Genomic DNA, 13,627 nt, shown 5'->3' on the forward strand with positions numbered 1-13,627 from the left:
CTAGCCGGAAAAAGTAGCATCATGTTGAAACTTCGGATAGGATTGTCCGATAGTCTTGTTCATTACCCGATTCCCCCACCCCACCCCCCAACACACGCTTCTTCCTAGCGTTTTCCCTGTAAATATAGCGTTTTTCGGATCCACCGAGCGTTGATCCATTGGTTGCGACAGGAACCTTGTTGCGGAAACCTCGTGGGCTGAGAGTGAGTGACTGACCCAAAGTCACCCAGCCGGCTTTCAATGCCTAAAACGAGACTTGCAACTCAAGTCTCCTTGCTTTCTAGCCAGGTGCCTTAAGCCAGAGGTCTCCAACCTTGGCAACTTTAAGATTTGTGGACTTCAACTCCCAGAATTCTCCAGCCAGCTGGCTGGAGAATTCTGGGAGTTGAAGTCCACAAGTCTTAAAGTTGCCAAGGTTGGAGACCTCTGGCTTAAGCCCTTAAACCAAACCGGACCTCTGATTGGATATTACCGACAGTGCTGCCTTAAATGGACCGCTTAAATGGACTGTCTTCGGATTTTAGTTGGCCGTTTCGTTTCGCCCCTTTTATACTGGAGCGGGTGGGGGGGAACCCTTTATTCCCCTAAGGAAGAGCAACCGGCAGCGCACAATAGGGTCCCGCCCAAGATCTCTGCACCTCGTGGAAACCAGAGCAGCCGCTCCGAAGCGAGGAACCAAGCGGGCGCTCAGGGCAAGCCGCTTCAGAGCTGGCAGCGCGCAGACTCCTGCCCTCCCGCGCAGGCGCCCTAGCAGCGGGCAAGCGGCAGCTGCCAGCCTCGGCTCGAAGGTTGAGGGGTCTCTCTTTCTCTCTCTTTCCTCCCCCCGCCTCCCTCAGCGGCTGGGCTCCAGGCCACGGCTGCGGGAGCTGCAAGAGCGGTTAGCCGTGGAGTGGCGGACCGTGGCCGAAAGAGCGGGAAGGCGCGAGGTGTCCAGTCAGCTTCGACGCCGGGTTGGCTCGTCTTACTCCAGTGGCCCCCGAGCGGCGGAGCGCCACGCAGCGGGCAGGAGCCTGCTGGGTGGGTCTCCCACCTGCCGACGACCATGGCCGGGTCCGAGCAGGACGGCGGCACCGGAGAGGCGCCGCTGCCCTTCGAGGACGCCGAGCTAGCGCTGGTTGGAATCAATATGCTGCTCAACAACGGATTCCGAGAATCCGACCAGCTCTTCAGGAAATACAGGTACTCTCGCTCTTTTCTTTGCGTGGCAGAGAATTTTTTCAGCCGGGGCTGATTGACCATCGGCTGGGTGGACCGCCTGTGTTCAAGGCGAGCGGGTCGTGGTGAATCGCCTCCCGCAATGAGAGCGTCACATATATATGTCATGTGTGTGTGTGTGTGTGTGTGTGTATATATATATATATATATATATATATATGTATGTGTGTGTGTGTGTGTGTGTGTGTATGTATATATATATATATATGTGTGTGTGTGTATGTATGTGTGTGTGTGTGTGTTATTCAGCTTTGTTCAGGTATTTTCCCACGTCATTATAGTTGTGCTTTTAAAGTTGTAGCAACGTTTCTGCAGAATCTCATCTGCCATCATCAGGCTTCTGTATTGTGTTCGTCTGGAAAAAAGCACAACTATAATGACTGGGAAAATACCCGAACAAAGCTGAATAACATACATGTAAGTACCCGTGAAAACTTAAGAAAACAAATATATATGTATGTGTGTATATATGTATATATATGTGTGTGTGTATCTATCTATCTATCTATCTATCTATCTATCTATCTGCATAAAAAGGCCTTTGTCTTAGGGCCGCGCCGTCTTCATTTGCCAAGAGGTAAGAACTAGTAATTCAGCCTCAAAGAGGTTGAATTAGTATTGCTGAACTTGGGTTTTTTTTTTTTAGACTGTTATTGTGACAGCCTTGCACAGAAACCTTGCACTTGAGCCTTTTTTTCGTTTAGGATGAGGGCTTCCCCTTTCAAGTTCTCTTATTCCTGCTTGGAATCTCTCCAGTGAATCCCTCACATCTGGCCACATGCTTTCTCTGGAGGCAGTGAACCATTGGAGTGGCTTTTAATTCTGATTTTTGAATTAGTGCTTGAATTACTTGAATTAATAGCACTGCTTCTAAGCAGGTTGCCCTTCGCGTATAAACTTGGCGTGCGTGCGTGGAGATCTAGAATACGACTTCCAAATGAAGGATTGTTTTCTTTGTGGGTGTTGTCATAGCATAGAAAAGATCACGAATTGTCTTAAGTAAATTTAACATCTATGTACCAAGCCAGCTTGCCTATTGGCAAATGTTACAACCTATTCAAGAATTGTTTCAAGAAAAAAAAAACCCATACTCCTTTTGATTAAAAGGTTTAAACTTACAGGAAAAAAAAATGCATGAACAGCAGTTTTAAATTAAGTGAAATGGAATAATGCTACAATGTATCATTGCTAATATAATAACCTTCCATAATTCCAAGTACCATTGGGGGAACAACGTATAGTATAGACTTGCCATTTATATTGCATGGATTCTATGCATTTCCAAATGTTGTTCTTTTTCCCCTCTTACATAATACAATTTTATGCCCCTGTCACAAGAGGACCAATAAAATGGAAATGTTCTGCTGTTGTTTTCCTTTTTATTCTACTGAAACTCCTTCCCTCTGGGACACCATCAATTCTTCTCACTGTAGTTGCTGGCACTTCTGCTTCACTTGCCCATAAATGAGTGCAAGAGTCATTGTTGTCATGAATTACTGCAGCAAGCCTGGTATTAATTTCTCTGTGTGTACATGCTTACCTTCCTATCTTCATCCATGTTTGCTTCTCATCCTTCCAATAGTAGTTTGGTGACTAGAAAGAGCTGCCCCGTACCATATTAAAGTTGTTTCCAGTAACAAAAATAATTGTATTTGGTCTAAATTCAGTTTTCTGTAGACTAGTTAGTAGTGTCTGCTTGGAGAATGTTAAAAGTGGTCATCAATTTATCCTTTTTATTTTCCTCAGAGTTCTTGTTTCTGCCCATGATTTGCTTTTGAGTGTCATTTCAGGGAAGCAACCTCTTGGTATCAGATTCCCTCTACTAGTATCATCTTTTCCTCCTCCAAACTTGGTAAACCACCTATAGTTTCTTTCCATTTATTTTCTCAATTTTAAATACTATTTAGTGTAATGGTATCATTCTCCTTTTTCTGCTTTCCAGCCTTTCCCAGGCAACTGCTTCCAGGAGTCAGACTGGTTAAGGCTTCTAGAATTGTAGTCTCAGCATATATAAAAAGCACCAAGCTGTGGAAAAGACTGCTCTAAAGCACTGTGAGTTAGGCTCCTAAAATAGCATCTAATAGCTTACTTTCTAGACAGAAATCTGTCAAGTATTTTCCAGTGGTGGTTGCATTTCCTGCAGATTTTTCAAATTGGGGACACAAAGAGGTCTTCTGGGTTTCAAATAGCTTGGTTGCAGTGGAAACGTAATTATCCCAAGATTCCTTTTAAGCTTCCTTTGTTTACTATTAATCAACCCTAGACTTAGCAGGTGTTAATTTTTCCCCAGTTATATAACAAGGGACTTATTTTGCTAGTGGTATTGTTAGTCTTAACATGCCTTTGCAGTGGAAAATGGTTTGGACATTCTCCTTCAATGTATCTTATTTACAATCTTGTCTGGTGCTGCTATAACACTCTTGGACAAGGAAGCCTCTGCTCAGCTGTTACTTACTGTACAAACTGCCATGTCATTTTGACTTCATTGATCCCATTTCTACCCCCTCCTGACTTGTCCTTTGTTTTTATTAATGTGTGTGGGTGTATTCTATTTCATCTCTCCATATTCACTCACAAGATGCAGAACATATTGATGTACTTTGTTCTACTGATGAGAAAGAAGCTTAAACGCAAATAACACATATCTTGTTAATGAGAGCGTTTCTTTGCTTTCTGCAAATATTTGCCGGAGGAGTACTGTCATCTTCTATTACATCCCCCACTCCCTTTCAATAGAGCAGATTATTTTCTTAGCCTTTCCCTTTCCTATCTTTCTCTTTCAAGATAAGTTTTTTCTATGCAGTCAAAGTAAGCTTGGTATATATCTTGAAATGCAGTTTCCAGCACCCAGACAATCTTGTTTAATCTCATAAAGCTTTAAATAAACTAAACTGCTTGGTACACAGATGGGAGACTAGTAAGAAACATCCGAGCTGTAAACTAAATTGGATAGTTTGAAAACACATCCCAGAAGATGACTGTGTACATTTGTTTTATTTCTACAAAAAATGATCCTGATATGACCATGAAGCCCCCAAATCAAGCTCAGACTTAAGGAGATATTACATTTTAAGTACTTAAACCAATCCACTAAATATAGGAGATCCTCCAATAAGAACTTTAGCATGAAATGGATGTCATATTGATTTTTTTTTTACAAAGAATGTCTACAAAACATATATCTTTTCAGAAGTTATATACAAATTAAGATTTTCTAGAGTCATCTTTAAAATAATCAAAAATAAAACATAATAATGTTGACATAGTCATTGCAATGCCAATTGTTACATTTTCTGTAGTTTTGTGTACCATTTGGGAGCACTGCCATGCCTAATGCTCCAATCAACTATTAGTGGTACGGTAGTGACAATGATGCCAGCAGAGTCAGTTGTTAAACTATTTACTAGTCAACTAGTACCTACAACCAACCCTATCCCAAAATACTTTGTGGTGTACAATAACAAAAAAAGAAAAATAAGTCCAACATAGCTGTAAAATAGCAATCAGAAAACTACGTAAGATGTCCTAAACCAATTAATTAGGTGTCAACATTTGCTGAAATTAAACAAGCAAAATATTAGAAGGTAAGATCATACATATTTCTGAGAAGAAAGTATTTTATAAAGTGGAGATATCAGAGAGTAGACCTGCTGCCTTGGCCACACCAACATATTTTATTATTTCTCTTATGTTTTTATTGCTGTTGTGAGCTATCTGGAATTATGGCCCATACATTTTGTGACCATATAAGTCTCTTAAATAAATAAATAAACTCAACAGATTACTTCTAGATAACAGATAGGCTGTCAGCCCCCATAGGTAGACCAGGCTAGGAAATTAACTTCTTAAGAAAACTGGAACTATATTTATTAATACTGGCCTGGACATTTCAAATCATACATAATCTTGCAAGTCACTGCTCCCTCCTCTCCTGGTACTTATACTTCAGTGAATCAAGAAAGTATCTACCTGAGTTGCATCCAAATGTTAGCTTGTTTCTCAGGCCTTAAACAATATTTCGGTCCTCGTTGCCTAGGTTCTTCATTTCTGTAAGAGATGATCAGGCTGAACCCAAGGGAGGGTCAAACACATCATCAACCTTGAGTCCCTTTGTGCCAACAGGAGATCTAAGTCCAGCCCGCACTTGAAATCCGTTGATTATTATCCATCACCAATTTGTTTTGACCATTACTAATTCAGATTCTTGAGGAAAACATTAATATACAATAAACCTATATACATTTGAACTGCTTGGACTGCTGATTTCTTGCCACTTGACAATATCTCTGTGAACATCATCCTTACTATCTTCACTGAACAAGCAGGTTCAATTCCAGCAAGGAACTGCCAGAAATATTCCAGCCCTGCTCTAAGTGGAGCTTTAAAGGCAACCGTTAGCCCTTTGAATTGTGTCCCAAAGTCTAATAGCCATCATTGCAGCATTTTTATTTTATTTTATTTAAAGCACTTATAGAACAACCCCTCATTCAACCAACTCATAAGTTATCAAAAATTAAAAGACGCATAAAATCATTTTAAGCTATAAAGCTGTTTTAAAATACTAAAAACAGCACAAATTTGATGCCAATCAGTTCCAATCTTTAACATTAATTAAAAAATTAAATGTTTCAGCTAAATGGTGCTGTAAAACTAATTCAGTCCAAATTAATATACAAAGTTCCTACAGGCATACTGGATTCAGAGCAGAAGAAAGGTTAAGGATTCCAGGAAAAACATGTCACAGCAGAAGATTGATGGCCATGGCAGAGATATGGTCAAGGTTTGTAAGAATTCAATGCAATCTGATCTGAGGCACACAAGACCAGACTTTATGAGAAGTTCAAAACCTTGAATGCGCATTATCCACAATTTTCACAAAACTATAGCTCATGTCTTGGAAGTTCTAATTAGAGTCTGGTGTTTTAGGCCACACACTACTAATAAGGAATCCTGCTCAAACTATAAGTTTCTTTCCATGTGCATGTGTTCCTTTCTTCTAATTTTGATTGCGTAAAATAGGTAATGTTCCCATTGACTTAGTAACCTATTGCCTAATGATTTGTTCAAAGAAGATCTATAATAAAGTAAAAATTTTAGAGGTGTTTGGCCTTCAGGACCGGAGTGTTTAAGTAGAATATAAATAAAGTAGGACTTCTACTTTTCTGTAATTAACTGCATTGACTACTGGTTAGTTCACCTTTTGTGCTGGTTCCTAAACTTTATTAAACTGCTTAGATAATTAGACTAAACATTTGCAATAAGTCACCTTATCTGTGAGCAGAAACTAACTAGGGCAATACATGGATAGAAGCTGTCAGTTGGGAGGCTGTAGGCTACACTAGGACATTTCAAAATATTTCAGAAGCATCAATGGAACTTGCAACTGCCATTATTTTAGCATTAATATTTGGGGAGACCTATTTTCCCCCCTAAAACAAGACTGGGAGGTAGGCTGGGTTAAAAGACAGAAAGTGAGTGATTCAAAGTCACAGTTTTTCTGTGACTGAGAATATACTAGAACTTGCGTTTTCCTACTCCCAATTCAACATCTTAATTACACCATACAGGGTCTGCAATTGTATTAAAATTGTCCAATATTGTAATATTTCATCATGACTTATATAAACATGTCTGTTCTTTCCCCCTCTCCCCGTGCCCCACTGCCTATAGGACTATAGTCAATATAAATTTGTTCTTTTTTCTAATCTGTAAATTCCATTTCTAGTTCAAAGAAATTGAGCCTTATCAAGGCAATGGTACTGGGAAAAACTGTGAAAAGAACTAGGAAAAGACATTACTAAGATGAACAGTAGAAATTTTCTGATAGCTTTGGGGAGGAACATTCAAAAAGAGATTATTGAATCTAAATTCTGGAAAATATTACATAGGACTCAATGTTTTGATTATTACAAATACTCTGAAATTCTATTGGAAAGGAAAGGAAAATGCTGAACAGAAAGAACAAATAAAGTCCAGAACTTAATTTTTTTTTAAGTAGACAGTGGAAAGGTCACTGATAATCAAGACTCAATGCACCCTAATGTTATCAGTTCTTTTAAAGAATGATCTCTGTATGTCTGCAGTGTGCTAACAAATATTACTCCACCTATATGTACTTCATAGACCTATATCTGATATGTCTATTGTTTGTCCTTTTCCTCCAGTAGATTTTAAGAATATCTTTAACAGCAGCTTCACACCTATTAACACCTGTGTGTTTGCAGTCTGCTGCCATATTGCAACATGGTACAAAGAATATTCAAATATTAACTTTAGTTTTTCTTCCTCCCTCCTACCTTGTCCTGATGTTTTCCTTATCTAATGACAAGTTTTTGAAAGCTTTCAGGTTATATTGCGACTCTTAAAATTGTCTTAATGGCTTTTGATTTTTGTCCCCAGACAATTTACAATCACAGCTGATCTTAGCTGTCTCAAAAACCTGAGAAGAACCTTGTGAGCATTTGGATAAAAAAACTATCAGAAAATCCCAGAATTGTAGGGAAGTTTTAAAAAAACCAATCCTCCTAGAAAAAGGAATGGCAAACCAGTTGTATCATGGTGAAAAACAACAGCATGGAGTTAAGTTTAATTCAAGAGACTTGACTCCAAAATGTATGACTTTACCCCAACATATAGCCACAATGAATAATTTTGTTATGATAATATTTGCTATTGAGATTGAAAAATTGAGGTTTCGTAAATAAACTTGAAATGCAGCATTTGGCCTACCTTGTTGTAAATTCATGTTCTAATACAAAACATATACATTTATACAACAATACTGTACTATGTACTATGTTATACATAATGTACTGTATATATTACATTGTATATATTACATTAATGTACAAAATATAATGCACATATTACAATTATCTATCAATATACAACAATAATGTACTTTGTGTCATATGCATATGAATATGCATGGGTTTGTAGATGCAGTTGAAGCTATGGAGAATGACCTTCAAATCGGTTTTATCGCTGATTATTGCGTGCTCTAATTAAGAACTGGAAAAGCTGTTTTTTCTTGCACTTAGTTGTAATATGTGTGATTCATTGTAGACTAGATGTTATACAGGAAACTGTTAATATTTCTTTACTATGGGACCCATTTAAGATTTTGTAAAGGTCTGAGAAGTTTAAATTAATTCATATTCTATTTTGAAATCAGTTTGATTGTGACACCTGGAGAAACTAGCTTTGGACATTCAAAACCTGGGCAAAAGACCATCTAATTTTGAAGTTGTTATAAAATGTTTCTCTTTTGAAGTAGTGTTTCTCAAAGTGTAGTCCATGGACCCTAAGACTCAAGAAAATCAAAATTATTTGCCATCCTATATTAAAAAATAATATTATATTAAAATCCTGTCAAACAATTGTGAGAAGCATTAGTGGTAGCGAGTATGTCAATAGTAATTTTTAATAAGATAGTATTAATAAATATAACCCATGCGAATAAAAGCTCTTTTGGACTCCTCTATAATTTTTAAAAGTAGGAATGCCTACTGAGATATGCATATACAATTATCTATCAATATACAACAATAATGTACTTTGTGTCATATGCATATGCATAATATGCATAATATGATTATGCATATTATTTGCTGTGTTCCTAGCTGATTCCTTTCACAATCAGTCAAATTGCAGCAATATGTTCCTATAAATTTGATGGCTTAACATTACTTACGTAACAGATCCTGTAGAGAACTGTAGAACTATTTCAAAGCTATCATACTTCTTTAAGTATTTACCATGATAGTTTTGGAATTCTTATGTAACACTAGAGGAAAAATTGCATTATTTTTAAATATTTTGAACTCTGAATCAAAGTTCTTGACATAGAACTATGAGTTTTGTAACCAGAGAATATTGGCAAACAGAGGAATAATGCATTATAAAGGCATTATTTGTAACTATTGTAGTTACATCCCCAAACCCCCCACTCCTTTAATCTCAATTTATCCACTATTGACCTCACTCCATTCCTAAGAGGTCTGTAAGGGGCGTACATAAATGCACCATCGAGCCTCCTGTCCCTGTCCTATTGTCCCAATTTAATCATGACTATTTTCTGTATTCTTACTCATGTTTTATACTTATACCTATTGTTTTGTAAGCGATTGACAAATCAAATAAATCAAATAAATATATAAAAATAAAATTTAACCTATTCTCCAAGAAGACAGGTAACAGGGATAAAAATGGTTGGGAGAATCAACTGGTAGCAGATATATATGTGATGCTAGTCTAGATTGATTTATTGTATGTCCTATTCCAAAAGGGGAACAAATTTTGTAATACCATGGAAGTGGTAGAATTTCATCTACTGTTTAATTAAAATATTTCATTGAATCCTTAAATTTTATTTGTTCATTAGCAAACCTCTGGATATAACAAAGGCACAAAATATAGTTTTCTGATTTAATTACAGATTAGAAGGGTAGAAGGGGCAAACTTTAAAAGATTTGTAAGTGGCCAATCATGAACCTTTAAAATCCATTGAGATGAACGTTGCATTTTAACTATTTCACATAAAAGCCCACAGAGTTAAATGAACTGAGTGAACAGCATTGGATGCTTAGCAGCAGAAAGCTACTTACAAAGTTTATTAACCTCTGATACATTGCAAAGATCTTATAATGAAAATCTGACATTTGGATGGCTGTTTTATTTGCGATGATCAGGGCCTTGATCTCTCACAGATTTTGCAGAATGTATGCCCTTTACTTCTACTTCCTGAGATACTATTAAATAGTCGTGAGGCAATCTTTGGAACCAGTTTTTCCACATACATTGCTAAATATATATATATATATAACAATATGCCAATTTGTTTCTGATTTAGCTTTCATTAAATTGAATGTTCTTATGGTTCATTGCATAGTTAACCAGATGTTCTGACTGATCTGACATTTTTTTCCCACCTATAAAGTCCTACCCAAGGACGTAGATTAGGCACATGTGGATATTGGATGGTCTTTTTTATGTGTGTGTAGATATTGGATGGTCTTAACTGTATTGTTGCAGGATGTAAGACAGGGGTGGGATTCAATTTTTTTAACAACGGGTTCTGTGGGTGTGGCTTAGTTGGTGGGCATGGCGTGGTGGTCATGTGACTGGGTGGGCGTGGCTTGGTGGTCATGTTATTGGCTGGGCATGGCCAACTCAGTATCACTCACATCGAGGCACACATCTTCTCGCCTGGCCTCCATGACTATGCGGATGCTGTAATAGTCATAAGTGTGAAAAATGGTCATAAGACACTTTTTTCAGTGTCATTGTAACTTTGAATGGTCACTCCACACAAGCAAAGTACCAGCAAAGGAGGGGGAAAAAACTCCAGAGAAGTTCCTGAGACAGGAAGTCCAGTCCTGCCAAGAATGCAGTAAGGGTTAACAGAGAGGCAGTTTCTGTAAGCAACACCAGAATATTTCCTTCCTGCCTTCCTTACAGGATTAGGCCAGTAATTTCTTCTAACAACCGGTTTTTCGAACTGCTTAGAATGTTAACTGGTTCTAGCGAATAGGTGCGAACTGGTAGAATCCCACCCCTGATGTAAGCTGTTCGAGCAAAACTGCCTTTTGCAATTGACTAGTGGTGATTTTGTTGATGCTGATAGTTCAAGTTATATAAATATGGATGTTATTAAATGTTAGATTATCAAAATTTATGTAAAATTTCTTTGATAGGCTTTTGAAGAAATTTTACAAAAACATTAAAAGATGTGAAACATGTCTAAGATCAAAAGCTATGCTTTGTAGTTTCACAAGGAGCATTCATCTGGAACGCATGTGGGAGATCTCATATCTTTTTCTTATCCTTTGGCCCAGTTATTGTCTTTAGTTTGCCATACATCCTCTAGAAGGAACTACCACTTCCCATGATCTGGAGGAAAAAAATGCACAATAGGAATTTAGAAGTTCAGCCTTCTCCTTGCTGTCTGACATCACCTTGCAATGCTCTCCAACCAGCAGACTGGCAATTCTGTATATATCCAAAGAACCACTTTTTTGCAATTTTTTTTGCATTTGTTGTGAGTCTCTGTTCCTGCTGAGTGTTAGCCTTCATCCTTACAGATTTGAATTTTTCCTGATACTCTTTTTTGAATATGCCCTTCTTCCTTATGTTAAACTTGTACTTTTTGTTTATTGGTTCATCACAAAGCTCTTTAAACAGCCACACCATTCACATCAGCATTCTCCTATTTTTCTTTCTGTTTGGTATTGTTTGTGCTGGGCCTTAATTATTTCATTTCTCAGAATTTTATACTAGGCTGGATTTTTGCCATTGATCCATATGTCCATATAAGTGTAGTCATTTATATATAACACAACCTCCTCCACTTTGGTTTAATGTGAACAAATTATATCATTTAAGTATTATATTCCAATACTGTACTTGACTTGAGCTATATCCACCAGGTATCAGCAATACCAACAATTTCATATTTGCCTTGTCTTCAGTATTAGGACTTAAAATTCTGTTTCTGAGCATTAGTGTACAGGTATCGGAGTCCTTTGGTACTACTATTCTTGCATCTCCTGATGTATTCTTGAGTGCTGTATTCTTCTTCATTGTTAAGTTTATTGCTTTGAATAATAATAACATTTCCCATGTTTAGTTTTAAGCCTGCCTTAGCTGAAATACATTCTTCCCAATCTATGAGATCCAGCCCATCTCTTGGCACACCAGTGCTTGAGCCAATGGTTGTCCTCCAGAATCCTCTGTTTCTTCCTTGGGACATGACTTTCACTTACAAGTATGGATGAAAACAAAATTTGTCTTTCAAATACTTTGGTTTCATTCCTAGTTCTTCCTTGTTCTATTTCTTTCCATACTCATTCTGGCAGTATTATTTCAACACAAAACTTCTAAGATAGCAGTCAGTTTGGATACAGTCTTTCTTGTTGCATCCCATATTTTTGCATGTGGAAGGCAACATACTTCTCTTGATACCATGTCTGTTCTGCAGATCTGTTCCTCTCAGTGGTGAGTCACTATCACCAGCACATGCAATTTCTCTTTGGGGACCACCGTTGAATTCTTCTCTGGAGAAGCCAGTTTCTCTTCTCTTTAAGCCTGAAACTGGGGTAAAGAAAAAAAATCATTTTCAGAATGCTAACACTCTGGGGCAGGGCCTGCAATTGATTGTGCAACTCTAGCAACAGACATTGGCTAGGTTCAAGTGCAAGTCATCATAACTTTTTTCATTTCAAGGGAAAATAGTTTTTAAGCATGTCACAAGATGTTTTAAGCATTTTGGAATAGTTGCAAAATCAAAATAAACTGTTTTGTATCAAGAACAGGCTTGTGTTAGGTGTAAAACACTTCCAAAATTGTTGAAATAGCCCACTTGACATCCAAAATAACACCTTCCTGTTTAAAATGGGAAATTTGGGGAATATTCATGATTGAAATTAAATTGAACATTGTGTAAATTCTGAAGGAAGATTTTTTTTAATATGTATTAACTGTATTTTTCTTTCCTTTCAACAGAAACCATAGTCCTTTAATGAGTTTTGGAGCCAGCTTTGTCAGCTTTTTGGTAAGTGAGTCGAAATACATATGTTGTTATTGCATGGCATTCCTTTGTTGTATCACTGATTTTGAAAATTATCAATAATTTTGAAATTGTAGATTTAGTAAAAAGTTGTTTGGAGAAAACGATACACATTTGTCACCATGATCCAAATGCTATATCAATGAAGTAGAATAAAATGATAAGTGTAAGAGTTTTGGTATGGTTCATTATGCATTTCATTTACTCTTCTGGGGAATTGTCATATGTGAACAACCAGACCCACAAGTGCAGTGTCTGAGCTAACTACTTTATTACTTTCTGCGTATAATACAGGAATCTCTCCAGTCTGGCAGCTTACTCTTGGGAATAATAGATAAGCTGCAAAGAACCTAGGAAGCATAGGTCCTAGCCCTTTTGCAGTTGCGCATTGACTCCAGGTTAACTGCACCCTTGATCCCTCTTCTCTGCCAGGCTGAGGAATATAACTAAAATACTTGTCTTAGTTTTACTATATTCTTAAACATTTTTCAATCAAAAGGCATATAGATTGCAGAATAAGGGACTATCCCTTCACATGTGCACATGTACTGTTCACTATCTGTGTGTGTGCACAAAAGAAAGCCAGTTCTTTAATCGTTGTTGAACAAGACATGGCATTGTGGTGGCATAGTGGTTAGAAGGTAGTACTGCAGGCTAATTCTGCTGACTGCCAAGTGCCAGCAGTTTGGCAGTTTGATTTTCACCGGCTCAAGGTTGACTCAGTCTTCCATCCTTCCAAGGTTGGTAAAATGACCTAGATTGTTTCGGGGCAATACGCTGACTTTGTGAACTACTTAGAGAGGGCTGTAAAGTACTGTGAAGCAGTATATAAATCCAAGTGCTTAT

At 37.6% G+C, this 13,627-nt stretch overlaps 1 protein-coding gene across 1 annotated transcript in view; it reads left to right on the forward strand.

Moving 5' to 3' along the window:
• Nucleotides 1–734: 734 nt before the first annotated feature.
• TTC39C (tetratricopeptide repeat domain 39C) overlaps nt 735–13,627 on the forward strand; it is a 33,341-nt gene continuing 20,448 nt past the window's right edge. The window contains exons 1-2 of the mRNA XM_087931161.1: nt 735–1,179; nt 12,718–12,766. Of these exons, the coding sequence (XP_087787287.1) occupies nt 1,043–1,179; nt 12,718–12,766 (186 nt within the window). The 5' untranslated portion in view covers nt 735–1,042. The remainder of the gene's footprint in view (nt 1,180–12,717; nt 12,767–13,627) is intronic.

Source organism: Pseudonaja textilis, chromosome 3 (assembly GCF_049901715.1).
Source record: "Pseudonaja textilis isolate UNSWEBS1 chromosome 3, rPseTex1.2, whole genome shotgun sequence".
Taxonomy (NCBI): Eukaryota; Metazoa; Chordata; class Lepidosauria; order Squamata; family Elapidae; genus Pseudonaja; species Pseudonaja textilis.